This window comes from Oratosquilla oratoria, chromosome 38, assembly GCF_046742065.1.
Source record: "Oratosquilla oratoria isolate Oo_2021 chromosome 38, ASM4674206v1, whole genome shotgun sequence".
Lineage (NCBI taxonomy): Eukaryota > Metazoa > Arthropoda > Malacostraca > Stomatopoda > Squillidae > Oratosquilla > Oratosquilla oratoria.
In genome coordinates this window covers 41,220,611-41,239,962 of record NC_134814.1, presented here as the reverse complement: position 1 = coordinate 41,239,962, position 19,352 = coordinate 41,220,611, and the positions used below count along the sequence as shown (strand labels likewise).

The following is a 19,352-nucleotide window of genomic DNA, read 5'->3' as shown; positions in this document are numbered from 1 at the left end:
CTTCCTCTTCCTTTCGGATACTGGAAGCACGTTCCTGCAAAAGGACTTTTCCTTCGTTTTGAAGGAGGGAGAGGTCGTCTGTGTTCAGTTAACCAAGGCCTATATGGTCATCCCCTCACCCTCTTTTCCTCCCTTATCTTGCAACGTCCACCCCCTCCAACCCCCTACTACCCCTCCAGCCTACATTTCACCCACCCCCTCCCCCCCTCCCCTCCTCTTCATCCTCCTCCTCCATCCATTCTGACTAGTGTTTCTTCTTTACCTCCGTGATTATAAAATCCTTATTTTTTCTGTAATACAACTTGTTATCTTTGTCTAAAATCTCTAAAATTCGGAATTATATAGGTTTCGGTAACTTCTCGTTCCGAATATTGGAAGTTTCTTAATTGTGGTGATTCCCAGTGCGAAGTACTGCTCGTGATTGCTCCTTCCTGCGAGTCCTCAGCCTCGTAGGGGAACCTAATCCCTATTCATCTGACATTCCTTTTCCTATTCTTGGTTCTTCCCCCCTCCCCCACCCCCCCAACCCGCGGATCCCCAGACTTTTGCGCAACATTGTGTTGTGTCATGTCACCATCACTAGCTCGTGTGTGTGTGTGTGTGTGTGTGTGTGTGTGTGTGTGTGTGTGTGTGTGTGTGTGTGTGTGTGTGTGTGTGTGTGTGTGTGTGTGTGTGTGTGTGTGTGTGTGTGTGTGTGTGCGTGTGTGTACGTGTGTGTGTACGTGCGTGTGTGTGCGCACGTGTGTACTCTTCATTATGTTTATTTCTAATTTTCCAAATTACATCCTTATCGGAAATTAGCAGCCTTTGTACCCCCCATCCCTGTACAAGCACCTTTGTCCACTACTGAACATCACTGAACATATCATCACTACACTATAAGCCTTCACCACGTCACCGTACTCCCTCCTCTCCCTCCTTCACGTCTCGGCAGGGACCCCATGCCTCCTCCTTAGGAGATAGCACGTCTTAAGATCCTTCTTTCCCTTCCGCAGAGCCCGTCCCCCCCTGGAAGCGAGCGTGGCGCCTCAGGGACGCCCCTGGACACGACCATGCCCCTGGATACGGCCAGCAATCCAGAAGACACATCCAGCAACGGTAATAAAGACGATGAAGATGACGACGGGGATGATAATGACGACGACGATAAAATAGACGCTCATTATGATCCGGAGCGCCTTAAGGCTTTCAATGTGAGTTCCTCGCATGAAGTACACTTGGCTTAAGCAATGAAGCTTATGTTTGTGCACGTGTTATCATATACATACACACACATACACACACACACACACACACACACACACACACACACACACACACACACACACACACATATATATATATATATATATATATATATATATATATATATATATACATGTATATATATATATGTATATATATATACATACACACATGCACACACACACACACACACACACACACACACACACACACACACACACACACACACACACACACACACACACACACACACACACACACAGTAACACTCATTTACAGTTCTTTGCTCTGCCTTTGATAGTTTTTAATCACAGTTTGCTTCAGTTTTTTTCACAAAAGAATCTTTTATGGCCACGATATTATGAGCTGCCCGCCCAGCCTTTGACTCGGCAGAAAAAATAGTTTCTTTTGAACAAGTATTTGTATTAAGTGCATATCCTCCTGAAAGTGTTCTTTAAAAAAATGTCGTGGAAAATGTAGGAAGAGTATAATGAAGAAGACAGAGGAAAATATAAAGTCATGACATTCATTTGTGTCTTTTAGTAAATACGACCCGTTGGCGTGTGTGATATGTCATAATGTAATCACTTTTTTTTTCGTTTATTTTTTCAAGTTTTTCATGGATGTCAGTGTTTTGATCCCTCAATTGTTTGTTAATTTTCTTTTTCTTTTTTTTTTCTTTTTTTTTTACTTCAAATTTTTCCTCGCATTTTTTCTTTCTACTTCGATATTTTCTGTCGACTTTTCCGTAGATGTTACTATCTTTAACGCCCTTTTCCGAACCCACAGATGTTCGTACGTCTCTTCGTGGACGAAAACCTGGACCGCATTGTCCCCATCAGCAAACAGCCCAAAGAGAAGATTCAGGCCATCATCGACGCCTGCGCTAGACAGTTCCCGGAGTTTGCAGACCGGACAAGAAAGAGAATTCGTACTTATCTCAAGAGCTGCCGGAGAAACAAGCGGACACGGGACACCAACGGCTGGGAAACGGTGAGACTGAGTGTCATGTTTTCCTTGCAGGAGCAAGCGGGTTCTTGATGCGCTGCAGGTTCCTCGACGGGGAATCATTGCAGAACCCAAAAACCCCCAGAAGTTCTCGACCTGCTCCTTTCTTCTTCTTTTTCCTCTTCTTCTTCTTCTTCTGGAGACCATTTCAACCACACTGATTCAAATCGTCGTCACTCACGAACTTCGACTACTTTATGGGTTTGGGGTTTTTATTGCGAAGTGTCCTGCATCACTCGCGGAGGTTGGGGGGGGGAACTTGGGATTGAGAGTCATCGCAACAATCTTAAATTACATTAGTCTTAAGTTTTTAGTTAACTTCATCTTAACTTGGCAGAGACTCTTTAATGACCACAAATCATATTATCCGCTAAAGGAAGTTTTTAATCCAAATGTACACTGGGAATTAAATTTGCATTTCAGCGAAATCTAAGAATTGCAAAACAATACATATGGCAACACCAGAAAAGAAAAGTTCCCCTATCGAATTAAAATGAGCGAACCTATTTGAACGAGGTTCGAAAGTTTCGTTCAGCTTTGTGAACGAAAAAAGAACTTGAAGTCCTATTGAGGAATCCTACGACAGACGCCTCCCGCCCAGCCCGTGTAACAACTGAATAGAACAGCCTAGCGTTAACCAAAATAAAATAAGTAAAGGGCTTCACCTGGGGTGGAGTTGTTGATTGAACCCCGTTTTCCACTTCGATTTGGAGGGTTGATTGATGTAGTTCATTGGGAGAGAGTTGAAGTAGCTGCTCCAGGGAGGTCCCGTCCCGAGAGTGGCCGGTGTTGACAGGCGAAAGAAGAGAGATGACCCGGGAGTCTGGCCTGGGGGTCAGAGGCGGATGGAGGGCAGTGGCGGCGCCAGGGGGGGGGGCTTGGGGGGGCTTTAGCCAGCCCCACCATTAGCCCCCCCAACTGAAATGAGCAAATTGAAAATTTAAAACACTCATTGAAATAATTTTATTAAGTGGAATTTTTAATTGCCAGGGCTAAAGATTTGTCAGCCATCAGTGCTAGCCCAACCATTAACCCCCTCCCCTTCTGAAATGAGGATAATATATGTGTATTATCATATTACTATTAGCCCCCCCAAAAATTTGCTCAGCCCCCCCCCCTTAGCCTCCCCAACTAAAAATTCCTGGCGCCGCCGTTGATGGAGGGGGGAGGGAGGGGAGGTATGTCATCTTCGCCTCGTGAGTTGAATAAGTAAATAAATAAATACAAACAAATAAATAAATGGATAAATAAATAGATAAGTCAATAAATAAACGAATAAATATATATAGATAAATTGATAAATGAATATATAGATAAATATAAATAAATGGAAAGGATAATGATCTGTTAAGTAAGCTGATCAGGTATTCTTTATTTTCTCTTTATTTTTGACTTAATGGTTTCTTTCTCTTGTTCCCTTCAGCCGTCGCGTCCGACGCCACCCCACCTGACCTCGATCCAGGCGGAGCAGATTCTGGCCACAGCCTGTGAGAACGAAGCCCAGAACGCCAAGAGGATGAGGCTTGGCCTCGAACCCATCTCTCAACCCAACCCGCTCAACCCACAACCCACGCCCACCCATGCGCAGGTCAGTACAGCAGCCCAGACGACCCTGTCCTCTTGTCCTCGTTGTCATCCTCAGCAGCAACCCATACTCCCCCGCCCTCTTGTCCTCGTTCTCCTTCTCGTTGTCCTCCTCTGCCTCTTACTCCTCGACCCCCTCTTCTTCGTTCTCGTCCTTTCCTCGTACTCCTCCTCTTCCTCGTTCTCGTCCTCCTCCTCCTCCTCCTCCTCCACCCTGTTAAAAAATGTATACATGTTCAGAGATGTCCACATGTTCATAGACCTACTTATATTCATATATGTATACACGTTTAGAGACGTACACATGTTTAGAGATGTACATATGTGGAAAAATGCTCTCATGCGCAGATGTACACATATTCAGACACATACTTGAAGATGTGCGCATTTTCAGAGACGCAAATATGTACATATGTTCAAAGATGTACACACGTTCAGATGTACACAAGTGTACATATATTCAGATATGTACACACATTCAGATGCATACATGTTCAGACATGTTTAGAGAAGTACACGCACAGAGATGTACACATGTCCAGGGGTGTCCACATATTCAGATGTACATATGTTCGGATGTACACATGTTCATAGAAGTACAAATGTTCAGAGATGTACACATATACACATGTTGGGAGTTGACTGGTAGTCCCCCACGTTAATTGCGAACTCCCTATGTGTGTGTGTGTGTGTGAGAGAGAGAGAGAGAGAGAGAGAGAGAGAGAGAGAGAGAGAGAGAGAGAGAGAGAGAGAGAGAGAGAGAGAGAGAGAGAGAGAGAAGGGGGACAGCAAACCACCCACAAGGTCTTTTGGACCGAAGGAACCTCTTCTTTAGCTGAGAAAAAGAGGAAGATCAATATCACCCTAGCGACGCCTTGTCCACGTGACGAGGGAGCAAAACGAGGTTCATCTGCGGTTGCCCAGTTGTAGGTAGACATGCAGCAACCCTTGTCCAGGTTTCTTGTTCAATTTCCAGCCGTTACACGCTTTGTGAGGTGGCTTAGCATGATAGCCGTATGGATGAAAGATTACTTACCTTTGCTGATGTTAGGTTTTCGCTCTCTTTGCGGGACTTGAAATGTCATTTTTCACCTCCAGACGCAAGTGCCTCGGTCCGATCGGCCACGTTGATCGAATTAGTCATAATGGGAAATGTACCGTTAGGTCACTCTCCGAGTGTTCCTTCAGTTCCTGTTCCCGTGTATTGACGAATTTTGTCACGTAGATCAGCAAAGTCCCACCAATAAGTCTACGGACATTGTGCAGTCATTTTCACTCCCTCGAATTCTTAGTGACCCTCTTATTGTGGTTTTTATCCATTTTCCACCGATTAGCAATACCCCCTACGAAAGACTACTTACTAAACCGGCTTCACACGGAATAAGTGGTAGCCTATTAAGTTGGACTAGTAATTGGTTGAACGATCGAGAACAGAGAGTTGTTCTAAATGGCAAAACTTCTAGATGGAAAAATGTTACGTGTGGAGTTCCTCAGGGCCCCGTTCTTGGGCCACTTCTATTCATAGTATACATAAATGATACAGACAAGAGACTGAAACCTGTCTCCAAATTTGCTGATGATACAAAACTGTGCGGAATGGCAAATGATCATTTAAACCAATTAGATATTCAAGAAGATTCAGATAAACTACAACAGTGGTCTGAAAAGTGGCTAATGAAATTCAACACAAGTAAATGCAAGCTTATGCACATAGGTAAAAATAACAGTAAGTACGATTACAAGTTATTTGGAAATTCGTTAACAAAAGTGGATAGTGAAAAGGATATCGGCGCAATTATCAGTAACGATCTCAAATTAAGAAAGACCACATGTCTACAATATGTGAAACTATACAATTTTCTATATAAATGCATATGTGGAATAGGTTAGAAAGTGATATAGCCCAACCTCAAACAATACACGGGTTCAAATCTAAATATGATAATTGGAAATCAAAGATATAGATTAAGTTGGAATTGTACATGAACTTGAGTGTAGGTATGTTAGAAAATCAGAGAATATGTGACAGAACCCAATGGGCGTTGCTCCTTTCTTGTATACTTTAATTAGGTAAATACATTTAGGTGAATACTCACACACACACACTGAAGAGATATCTAGTTTTAACACTTCTGGCTACTCTGATGAATAAACTCACCTGACCTTACCCACAAAAAAATATAAATAGGTAAATGAATGGATATATAAATAGAGAAATTAATAAATGCTATGCTGTACATAACCTGCACACTCCTCCATCCCACCCCAACTTTAATCTGCAGTCTCCTCCCATACCCTCATGCATTGTTTTCTCCTCCTTGCAGGTCCTGACTGACAAGCCCCTGCCCCTGGTAGAGTCAAAGCCCGATGCCGCCCCCCACATGTCCGCCCTTGCCAAGGCCCTGGAGCGACCTTTAGCAGAGAACAAGGCCCTGAATGGCTCTAGCATGTTCCAGTCTACCTTCCAGCAGAGTTTCCAGAAAATGTCCTCTTTGACAGGATCAACAGTCCATACTCAGAATACCATGTCACCTCTCCTCTCTGTGGCAGCATCGGGAGCTGTTGCTAATGGTATGTATGATTGTTGCAAACAGGTTTTAAGGCAATACCATTAGGTGTGTTTTGTAAGATGCCTAATAAATAAAACTTTCTTTGTTTTTATTAGTTGTTGTAGGAACACTTGAGATGTACTAGTGTTTTGCTAAATTTCATACATAACACATTGGTGATGTCCCGCTGGATTTGGCAGAAAATTGTCCAACTAGTGTGACATATTGACTGACTGTCAGACAGTTCTCTTTTGGTGAAGCTTTATCTAAGTCACTCTTACAACAAAAGTACTAAGCTGTGTCAAAGTAACAAAGATTGTTTATTCATTCTTGAAAAAAAACATGTAACTTCCTGAATAACCCCTGATCTTTGAATCCTGGCTAATCTCTTGTAAATTCAAGGAGGAAAAACATCCTGATTATCACAGTGACACAAAATTTTCTACGACTTAAAACTGACATAACCAGGTTTCAGTTGTTGAACACTGTAGAAACTTTCTGAACTGACTGTGCTGTTGTTGCCCACCAACAACTTTGCCAACCATGTAGTTAATGAATGAAATAAACTTCCTGCACAGGTAGTGCAATGTAGTTCAGTTCGAAGCTTTAAGAATCATTTAGATAAACACCTAAGCAAGATGCTGTAATGATTATAATTTATTTTATATTGTTTTTGTTTTATCATTTGTCTGTTTGATTTTCATTTATTATTAGTTATATGTCAATTTATTATTATTTACTATTTACCTTTTTTTATTATTTAACTATACCTATGCATTTATTTATTTTATTTATTTACATTATTATAGTTTTTATTTATTATTTCATTATTATGAAAAAAAATGTTTGCATCCGACCTAGATATGGACCAAAAGGTCTCCTGTCAGCATGCTCCGCCTTTGTAATCCTTTGTAACTAACCCTGACTCTCTTCCTTGGCAGGTCCAACTGACTTGAGTGTGAAAGGGACCAGTGCTAAGCCGCCCCGCCCTTCTCTTAACGCAGTGGAGGTTGCCGCTGTTCGTCAGCTCATCACTGGGTACCGAGAGTCAGCGGCATTCCTCCTCAGGTCTGCTGATGAACTGGAGAACCTTCTGATGCACCAGCAGGCTCCATAGAAACAGAAAGCAAGGTCACACATTAGTCCAATTTCGTTTGCGTTTTTGATGAGCAGTACAGTACATTAGTTGGATTTGGTCCTCGTGGGTCCAAACTACAGATTGCTCAATGCCGGTACAAGGATTTAATTTACTTTCACTGTGACTGTCTCCACACAGCTCCAGTAAAATATGGATTTAGCTTCGATGTGACTCTTTTAGTCCTATTGTCGTTCACCTCAAACTAATGAATTTGGAAGCAAAGTCCAAAAATTTTCCTCCTGATACCATAGATGTATGAAACTTTGCTAGAAGCCAAAACAATATAGGGGACTACCCGGTGGCCATCCCCTACGTTTAGCTGTCAAGTTGCACCATGTCCGATTTCCTGTCTCTCCTTCAGTTCTTGAGGATACTGCCCCTTCAAGTTTGCATGCAGTAGTGACATGGCTAGCAGAGAAGAGATCAAAGATGAAATTTCTATCTTGAGGAAATGGCCCTGTAGTACTCGGTACATTTTTTTCCTCTAGTGTGGCACTGTCGATGTACAGAAGCTTTCTTGGAATCTTCTGGTATTTTTATGACAGCTGGTGATGGCATCTTGCAATATGAAGTCAAGTGGCAGTGACTTTGTTCATCGTCATGGAAGTACTTTATCAACACCAAATATATATAGTGTGATGATGGCAGCGCTAAACTGCACTACACACTAAGTGTGGATGTGAGAGAAGACAAAAGATTTGTAAATTTGTGGTGTATCAAATCACTGGAAAATTATAGTGAATAGTTTATTTTGCCAGCAAAAGTATATTGTACAATATAAGTAACAGGAGAGTTTAAGAAGAGAATTTTAGTGACTGGCTTTGGAAAAGACTGAATGTATAAAATTTCTGACTAGATAGAAACAAGAATTTTCTAAAAAATCGTGGTCTATAGCTTCTATTGGACAATTCCAATATTACATAGAATATTGGAGAAGTCCTGTAAATGAATTTTCAAAATTAAAAGAAATAAGAAACTATCAGTGTTAAAAGAATGGAAGTGTATAAGGAAAGTTCTCCATTTAACTGCATAGTGTGATAAGCAAATTCAGCGGCTTGAAAAGGGTGGTAAATGCATAGAATGGAGTGTGTTAATAATTATTGGTGACTGGAAGAACGATGTAATTTCCTATGACTGAGAGCATAAGGATTGCAAAGACTGTATAGTGCAGCAGCAGTTGGTTTTAAGTGACTGGAACTGAATTGTTTAATGGCCTGATATGGCTAAGCTGTGATGCAAGAGTATGTCTGGGTTTGTGCCATAGGCAGTGGTCAAAGGAAATATGAAGTGCCTGTTTTCAATAGTACAGAACCTCTAAACTCCTAGCTAAAAACAAAAAAACAAAAAACAAAAAAAAACAAAAAAAACAATACAAAGTAAGATATTCCAGAGGCTAATTCTACTTAGGTCAAGAGACTTTTTTTTATTTTTTAGTGATGCAGCCAATTAGAAGTCAATTTTTTGACTATCAACCACAGCTCCACATTGCTCTCCAAACACCACAGCCAGGTTCTCGCTCCCAGTTCCTCCTCTTCACCTCCAACTCTCTGAATGTGATTTGTATGTGTACAAGTATGCTAGGATATCAAAGCCAATCATCAAGCTAGAGATCCAGTTGTAAATACCATAGCCTTAATGGTTAAGCTGTGTACTGTTGTAGGATGATGAGTGTCATGTTTTATGTAGGCAACATATAAAAACAAGATTCTAAAAAGTAATTGGAATCTATTTGTATTGCCACAAGTTAAACAATTTGTTGTGCCCTGAGTGTGGATTCCCAGGAAGTGTGCTACAAGTTCACCCAATTCATTGAAGAGCCATGCGCCATAGCTGACTCAGGTCCAATATATATTAAAAAAAAGAAAAAGAAAAAAAAATCATGCATGCTGTACATGAGGAAGCTCTGATGGCATGAGCCTTGGCTCAAGCAAATGGCTCAGCTGGGTGGCATGTTTTGGGTGAAGCTTTAATGTTTATGTTATGTGAGGTATAGATGAAATGTACCCCCTTTGATGCCATTGTGTACAATTTTGTTGTGTTTGCGAGTATTTTTGTTTTCATATACAATTTTCTGATATTGTAGCTTGTATGTCGCTTAAAAGATTTTGATCATCCATTCTAGTCATGTATGTTCTATATCATTCCATTTGAGTTAGTTATTTTCATTCTTAATAGGTTTGCTGTATTCATATTGGAAAAAGAGAAATCACTGTCAATAACATCAAATGCAGTGATACAAAGATTTATACATTCTTGTGCAAAATGGGTAAATATCTAATGCATGAACATTTGAGGTTTCCAAAGAAGATCTGTTTTGTTCAAGACAGATTATAAATCTTTTAATTCTGCTGACAAGCTTACATTCCTAATCAAACTGATCTTTTTTTCATTCTACTTTGCTCTTTTTTTCTGTTGGTGCTAAACTGTTGCAGTTTTGTCTTGAGCAGACCCACTCTGTAGCCAGAGGACAAATGAGAAGAACTGATGCAATGAAGGAAGCATTTTGCTGAAGAAAACGGGTATATTGACCAATGCCAACTCTTAAGATGCAACTGCTGTCCTGCATCCTTTAATTTATTCATGCTGCTTTTTTTCCATTCTCGTTGTGTACAAAAACAAATTTGGTTTGAGTAAAATAGCTGAAAAGCCATCAGCTGAGACTGCAAAAGAAGAAAAAGTGACAACAGCAATAGCTGTAATCATTTAAAGTTAGCATTCATTTAAGACTGGCATTGAACAGCCATGAGCAGTAAAGCTTCATGACCAGAGTAAGGCAGAAGACAGCAGTGGAGGTTGTGGGAGTGCAGGATAGAATCTTCACTTCCTACCCCTAATTCTTTTACCTCTATAGTCTATCAAAAGATTCTAGCAAGTTGCAGATGAAGAGACTTCTCAAGCACATCTATTTCAGTTGGGTTCTCTGTCTTAATTGTCTTCCAGCATTGCAAGGTAAACCAAAGACTACAATTGGATGATCTCATGGGATCACAGGATTCATCATTACCTTCTCATGACCTTTCACATCATCTACAATCACAATCACCATCATTGATTTCTCCTCTTATATTCCATTGTTCTTTCATTCATTTCAAACTATAGTGTAATGGAAAAATTTGCATTTGTTTTTTGTACCAATACCTAGTCTAAGAACAAAAATTCATGGGAGAAATCTAGATCATATTCATTGCATATTTAATCAATTCACTATTTATTACTTTATTTATCTTTCTATTTGTATCAACATAAGTTACATACCAGTCACCATACATAAATCAATAGATATACACAAACATATAAATGTACATGGTCTACAAAAATCTGCTCCTACGCTCTGGATGTGGTGAAGAAAACACCTCTGCCGAGAACTGGAGTAAAACATTGATAAATTGAGTATATCCTTGGTACTCAGTGTCAGGTGTAAGCCATGATGGCTAATCATAAAGCCATTGGAATGATGATCTACATTCTGAATAGAGCTCAAACCAAATTTCTTTTAATTTGAACTATAAAAAAAAGGGAGATGGGATGTTAAGAGTTTAACAGAACATCATAAAACTGATCTAGTTAAATATAGAGTATAATCCAATCCTGTAAGACTCATGTAAGTAAATACATTTCAATGCATATGGAAACATATATATACACATGTACTTACTAATGCATATATATATATAAACATGTACACATTCACATAAGTATACACATACACATATACATTTAATATATTCATACTGCCATACATTTAACTTGTACAACAGTTATTCAAAGAAATTTAGATCCATGTTTTAGTCACTATAGTTGGAATTCTAATAATCTGATATGTAATCTCTATTCAGATCTCACTGACTTCGCCTTTGAAATTTTATGATTTGTTGTATATATACTGTACATGAGAGACCAATTTGAATTGTCATGTCTACAAACCAGTGCTGGTAAATAGTCAGTGACAAAATACAATACATCTACAAACCATCATTAGTTAATCCCTTGTGTCAAGGGATTCTTGCTGTGCTGTAAAAGTGAAAGAAAATATTATCATACTTTGGCAGAAACAAAATCATAATTTTGTGAACTGCTGCCAGTTTACAAGAGTTTTGGCTTCTATAGTGTTAACATAAGCAGCATTGTGGGAAGTAAGATCTTTCCCTGGTAGTTGTGAAAAGACTGAAATACAATGAACTTAGCAATGAAGAAATCAAGACCATTGTAATGAAGTTTTGTATAAAGGAGACAAGTAGTTTTGGTTACATAATATGTGTAGTTATGTCAATTCTTTTTCACTTTATATTTCAATTATCAGTTATAAATCGCGTGCGCCTGTGTGATCCTTGTTATATGTCAGATGAATTATCTTTGTACTAATGATGGAAATAAATGTAATTGTTAGAATAGTTGTATTAGTGACCTGTATTCTTGAAACAATATAAAGTATCTAGTGAACTCAAAATGATACAATACTTGGCAACTTGAAAAATGTTGCCTCATCCATCCTTTGATTTCATCTGGTGACCAATGGATGTTGTTCAAAATGTCAGGATATATATAAAACTAGCTCATAATCTATTTGAAGGAATGTATTATAAATCAAGATTCACAATAGTAACTTTTAATCATTTTGTGCTGATGAGTGAAAAGTGCAATACAATAACATGTTTAAGAAATATCTATAGTGTAATACTATATGAATTGTAAATATAAGAAATGCTATTTGACAAGTGACTGTATACATATATGCAAATAGCCCTTCCTAACAACAGTCACTTCTTCTATGAGGCGGACTACAGAATGAAACTCTGAAAGCCACTGTCTATAAAAAATACCCTATAAACTCACTCCATAAATATCACAAGCAGATTTATCATTACTGAGCAAATGTAGTGGAAGATTATCCTTAGAGAACACTATATTTCTGGAAGCTGCAAACACCAAACCTTTAGCTTGAAGGTAAGCAATTCTGGTGTGCAATAAAAATTGAGCATTATATAAGACTTCATATCAAATACAATGTTTGGTCAAAAAGAGAATATGCAGATGATAAGTCAATAACATGTTATTCAGTTACATAGAGATTAACAACGAGTGCCTGAAAGTGGTGGTCCTACAAGATAAATGTCAGTTAATCAAACTCCCTGCCACCGATCTTCAAAACTTATGAACATCCTTACTTTCATCCTGAAGACAGTCCCAACAGGCTGACATTCAAGTCTCCACACTAGGCCCCAGATCTCCACAAACTTCAAATGTATTTCCTTCACCTTTTAAAATAAGAACAGACAACCAAGGATTGCTTTCCTCCTTCTACCAATAATTTATATGCCAATGACACAAAAACAGAACCACGCTAATGCAACACAAACAAGAACACAATGTTTCTCTCCAGAGAGATCTATGGGAGGACCTCAGGACCATTCCTAGCTGTTGTGGGGCTGTGGGTTTCCAGTGAAAATTGAGGCAACAATTATCATCATTACTTAATTACACAAATACTTTGGACACCATATTTGAGTAGTACACTTACAAGAAGAAACTACATTTGATTCTTTTTACATGTACTCAGCACATATCAGCTACAAATACACAAAATACTGTTCAATATGAATAAGATTAAAAAAAAAGGCAGGACTTTTCCACATGATTAATGTGGTGGGTGGAGTTCATTTCAGTAGTAATTAATTACTCTTGCCTTGAAAAAAAAAAAAAAAAAATCTGCACATGAATTTTTTTTATACAACTCTGTGGGTTAATAATCAGGGTGTCAGAAAATACCCGTGGGTCATCTGCAAAAGAGACCATGGTAGAGACCAACCTGAATCTGAATGGTTCTTTGTGGTATTTTTCCTTGAGGAATCACTACCCACAATAAAACAGTACCAACACAAAATCGGCCTGGCAACATACACTAAATACATTACCTTTTATGCATCCACCACAGAAAAGACACACCACTTAATTCTACACTCACTCTCGACAGCTCCACAAGATCTAATCACTGAATAACTTATGGGCTGAGCTGGTGGCCATAGCCAGTTTTCTATGGGCAATAGATCTCCCCTATGTGAAAAACAAGCCAACAAAGTGATTGACTAATCTTCCTTGCGCTTGTATCCTCTTTGAACAGGAACATTAAACAAACTTTGTGCATGAAAAACACATCAGCAGTCAACACCTAGCAGACCAATGCAATAAGATTAAAATGCAAGATTGAGGTCATTATTAATGGCTTTGAAATCTTAAACTTCTCAAAGTACAAATTTTCCAAGTTTCTACAGCTAAAAATCAATTACAAAGTAAAAATCATAACAGTTTCTGCCACTAATTTATGAAAGTATTGCTATTAGTAGAAACTGCAAAAGATTCAAGTGAATCGAGGAAAGTTGGGAATGGATGAAAGGAATGGCCAGAAGGAATGTTCTTACCTACCCTGTTGCGTGCATGAAGATGGGGGTTGCCATATAATGAAGGAGTGGGGATAACCCAGCTGAGGAAATATCATGACTTGCCATTCCTCTCATGTATGTTTATGCAATAAATATCTATATTTTAATACAGGTACATATTCATAATACTTTTGTTTTAGTATCTCAGTCACAATCTATTTTGCTGTCCACTCATTTCTCCATTTTCTTTATACAGTATTTCTCTCTATATTTAAGGTGTGTAGGAGTATTGCTTTACAGCAAATTATAGTGCCTGCACTCACTTATGTCTCCTTCCATCTACTACAACAATAACAACAACAACAATAATAGTAATAATAATAATAATAATAATTATTATTATTATAAATATTCATACATATACCATGGACTTCTTCCCCCTTACAAGGGAGGTAGCCAGAGTCAAAAGTAATTATTCCACTCCCACCTATTTCATACTCACCCACTCCACTCCCATTCACCACCCCTCACTCCCTCCCTCTTTTCTTGGCTCCTCCTGGATGATGGGTCATCCCTGCATATTGTCCATTGTCCTGGGTCAGAAGCAATGCAGTAAGTCACAACACATCCACAGCAAGGCTGCTTCATTTAATCGACAACCCCCAATCTCCGTCCCTTCATGCAGAAAAAGAGAAGACAGGGAGAAATCCCTTCAAGCTGTGTTGAAATATCATTCACACCTAACCACTCCCTGACTCCCCCATCTCCACCTACTCCCTTCCATGCATCACAGCATCATCAATATACAATCATTCTCCATTCACCCCTATCTTGTCTTCTCCCTTCCTTATTCAAAAAACATTCCCTTCTTTCTCAACATCCTTTTTACCCCATATATCTCATCCTTGGTCTCCCCCTTATGTTCACTCCATGCACCTCTGCTTTCCACACCTCTTTTACTAATCTTTCTTCACTCATTCTTTCCATGTGTCCAAACCATCCCAATACTCTTTCATCAACCCTATCTCCCAACTCCTTTTCCACCCCTGCTCTCCTCCTCACCTCCTCGTTTCTCACTCTATCCAGCCTAGTAACCCCTACCATACTTCTCAGACATTTCATCTCAAACTCTTTTAAACTCTTCCTCTCTTACATTCCATGTTTCTGCCCCATATAATACTGTTGGCACAATCACCCCTTTAAGAATTTAAGAACAATCTTGATGCTGAAAGATACAAAGACGGGTCACTATGAGCATAGCTCCCTTCCCGTAAATACAACTAAGTAAATACAATCTCTTCTTTGGCATCCATTCCAAAATGTCTATTTCTCATTATACTTCTTAATCGCCCAAGGCATTTACTTGCTTCTCTCAATCTAATAATAATAATAATGAATAATAATAATAATAATAATAATAACAACAACAACAACTTCTTACCAATTTATGATTTCACTGTATGCAACTAGAAAAAATATAACAATTAATCCTTTTCCTATGATACAATTTGGAGGTTTTGTTCTGTCTGCCTTATAATTTTGTTCAGTTAGGGACATGACTCCATACTAAAGAGGTTACCTCAACTCTCCCTTTAACTATTCAATAGATTTTGTTTCAAGGGACCAATAATGGTCCTGCAAGACAGATGGCAGAATCATCTTTCTGATACTTATTTTCAAAAAACCAACAACATTTTCACTTATATCTACAGTTACAACTTAATGGATGGTACTTAGTCAAACCAGGCCCAAGATCTCTCTGTCAACTTTTCTGTATTTCCTCCAACTTTTCACATCAGGAGATATGGCAACTGGTGCTTGCTCTTTCTATTAATTTCAGCTACTGGCAAAGAAAATCTTTCACTAATACAACACGGAGAACAATCTAAAGTTTCTTCCCAGAGATCCATGGAAAGGTATCAAGACCACTGCCTGACACCATAGGGCTGCTGGTTTCCCGGCAGTGAAGTCTGAGGAAACAATCTTTTATTTTTTGGTCTTATGCCGGACTATTTTGTTCAATGAGAGAGGGACGTACGACTCCATGGTGAAAAAACTTAGACAGGAAATTTCAATGAAAATAAAACTGACTATACAAATAAAAATCATAAGGGAGTACCAAAACAGTTAGTTTGGTTCCTGACCGTGCACTCCCTTAATGTCAATATCACATAGAAGACATGAATATAACATTATGTTACCCAACATTCCCACATTTACAGCAATGCAGTGCTTTTTTTCCTGAAAGGTCTGTGAGTCAACCTTGGTACTATTGTCAAATACCTGGGAGCAACATATTGATTAAGTGATTTCTATGAGCACTAGTTTTCAGGTACTATTTTGATTTTGGAATGCTGTCTTGAACACTTATTTTTCTATGTGTTTTCTTTCTATCTGCACTCACTTGAGCTGTTTTAACAACTGAACATGGTAATTTGAATAGCTGCACATATGGCTAGGATGGTCAAGAATAACACAGTTATTTTCATGAAGAAGAAAAAATGAGTATTTACCTAGTTGTATTATATGGGAAGACAGCTATGCTTGTAGTGACCTGTCTTTGTATCTTTCAGCATCAAGTTTGTTCTTAAATTCTTGTATAGTTCTTGCACACACTGTTGCCTCTTCCAATTTGTTCCAGATATCCACCACTCTGTGTGGGAAATTATTCTTTTTCAGATCTCTTCTATAACTATCCTTTTTGAGTTTCTTTTCAAATCCTCTTGTTTTAATCTTATCCCACTTTAATAAATCATCTCTGTCGAGGACTTCCATCCCTTTCATAATTCTGTAAATGGTCAGTAGATCTCCTCTTTCTCTTCTTTGTTCCAGGGTTGGTAGTTCCAGTTTGGACAATCTTTGTATGTCAATTTAGAGAGTGTTGGTGCCATCTTTGTCATTGCTCTTTGAATTCTTTCTAATTTCTTTATATTCTTTTTAGTACTGGGTGTCCATAGTGTCGCAGCATACTCCAATCTTGGTCTTATCAGTGTGACTAATATTTTCTTTACCATTTCCTCATCCAAGTAGTCAAAGGCCACTTTCATTGATCTTAGTAAATTGAAGGTTTCTCTGACTATTTTGTTGATATGCTTGTCTGGTGACATGTCTTTGCTGATAATTACTCCTAGGTCCCTTTCTGAGCTAACTTTTTTAACTTCCTTTGTACCAATTTTATATTGCCCTGATATTCTATTTTTACTTTTTCCAAACTCCATTATACTACATTTCTTGATGTTGAAGTTCACTTCCCACTTTTGACTCCATTCCCAGACTTTATCCAGGTCTTTCTGTAGTGATTCACAGTCTTCCTCTGTACTTACTTTCTTTAGTAGTTTTGCATCATCTGCAAAGAAGTTCATATAACATTCCACACCTTCATCCATGTCATTTATATATATGGCAAACATTATTGGAGCCAATACAGAACCTTGTGGGACTCTGCTTATTATTTCTTCCCAGTTTGAGTTCTTGTCTCTGAGTACCACCCTTATTTTTCTCCTGTTTAAGAAATCTTCCATCCATTTCAATAACTTTCCTTGTACACCACCTATTGTTTCAATTTTTCTTAGTAGCTTTTTGAGTGGTACTTTATCAAATGCTTTTTGTAGATCTAGGAAAGTACAATCTGCCCATCCATCCATTTCTTGCATTATTTCTATTATCCTTGAGTAAAAGCAAATCAAGTTAGTGGCACATGATATTCCATGTCTAAATCCAAATTGTTTTGGATTCAGTATATAATTTTCTTCCAGATGTTTAATCCATCTACTTTTGATAACTTTTTCAAATATATTTGCTATTGTGCTTGTAAGGGACACTGGTCTATAGTTAGTTGGATTTTCCTTGTTGTTAGTTGGATTTTCCTTTATATATTGGTACAATATTTGCATTTTTCCAATCTTGTGGTACCTTTCCTTCTTTGAGTGAGTAATCCATTATCTTACATATTTTCTCTGTTAGTTCATCTATATATTCTTTTAATATCCAATTTGCAATTTCATCCAGGCTGTGATTTTCTGACATCAAGGTTATTTACTTGGTCCCTTATTTCCTTCTGTGTCACAGTTATTTCTTTCATTGGGGGGATCTTTCTCTCTGTCCTTCCTCCCAATTTTGTGTACTTTCAATTGTGAATACATATACCATGGACTTCTTTCCCCTTGGTCATAATTTCAGCCATTTCTACATCTTCTATATATTCATTATTCCCTTGACACAGTTTTACTAATTCTTGTTTTTCTTTCAGTTTACCATTCACATACCTGTAGAATAGTTAAGATTGGTCCTTGCATTTTTCTATTGTGTCTTTTTCATACTTTCTCTTTTCTTCCCTGCATATTTTTACATATTCATTTCTTAGTTTGATATATATTTGCCACTTACTAATTTTTTCCCTATCTTTTCCAAGCTTTGTATCTTCTATCTTCAGCCTCACTACATTTTTTGTTGTACCAACACTTAATGTACACCCTTTCTTGCTTCTGCTCTGGTACATATTTGTCTATTCCCTCATTATAAATTTCTTTTAACATGTTCCATTTTTCTTCCATCATTGTTTCTTCATTTAAGAAGTGTGTGTGTGTGTATTTATGTAATTGCATTTACTTAATTGTAGTCTACACGAAATGAGCAATGCTCGTAAGGTCATGTCTTCTATTCTCTAATTTTTTAACATACCTAGACTCAAATTTATGTATGGTTCCAACTTAATCTATATATTTGATTTCAAATTATTATATTTAGATTTGAACTCGTGTATTGTTTGAGCTTGGGCTATATCACCTTCTAAGCTATTCCACATATTTATAAATATATATGGAAAACTGTATTTCTTCACATCTTTTCAACATGTCTTTCTTAATTTACTTCCATGACTTCTTAAAGCCCTCCCATCTTTAATCAGGAGATTTCTTCTATCAAGGCAATCTATCCCCTTTAGTGACCTGACCACTGTAATCATGTCACCTTGCTTTTACCCACATTTACCTTCAGCATTCTCCTATTGCATACCCTCCCAAACTCCATCACTAATGTCCTTAATCTCTCCTCTGACCCTGCCACAAGTGCAATGTTGTCAGCCAACAACAACTGTGTTATCTCTCACTTTTCTCCATTTTCTCTAACCATCTCCAGTCTCCTGCCCCTTACACTCGCATTTACCTCCTGCACCACACCATCCACGTATATATTGAAGCCATGGTGACATGACACACCCCTGTTGCCATCCCATCTTTACCTCAAACTACTTGCTCTCTCCATTTCTAATTCTAACACAGGCTCTACTACTCTTGACTGCTCTTAACAGCTTTCCTCCAATCCCAAACCTTCCACAGTGCCTTTCTGTCTACCCTGTCATAAGCCTTTTCCAAATCCATAAAGGCCCAATAAACATCCTTACCTTTTCCTAAAGCTTCCTCACACATTTGCCTTAACATAAAAATCTGATCC

General features: G+C 38.3%; 1 protein-coding gene across 2 annotated transcripts in view; it reads left to right on the top strand.

Annotated features, from left to right (window-relative positions):
- LOC143020059 (nucleolar protein 4-like) overlaps nucleotides 1-8,900 on the top strand; it is a 283,818-nt gene extending 274,918 nt beyond the window's left edge. For both annotated transcript variants that reach the window (XM_076176235.1, XM_076176234.1), the window contains exons 6-10: nucleotides 996-1,193; nucleotides 2,035-2,238; nucleotides 3,677-3,841; nucleotides 6,162-6,408; nucleotides 7,328-8,900. In XM_076176235.1, the coding sequence (XP_076032350.1) occupies nucleotides 996-1,193; nucleotides 2,035-2,238; nucleotides 3,677-3,841; nucleotides 6,162-6,408; nucleotides 7,328-7,503 (990 nt within the window). In that variant the 3' untranslated portion in view covers nucleotides 7,504-8,900. The remainder of the gene's footprint in view (nucleotides 1-995; nucleotides 1,194-2,034; nucleotides 2,239-3,676; nucleotides 3,842-6,161; nucleotides 6,409-7,327) is intronic.
- Nucleotides 8,901-19,352: the final 10,452 nt, after the last annotated feature.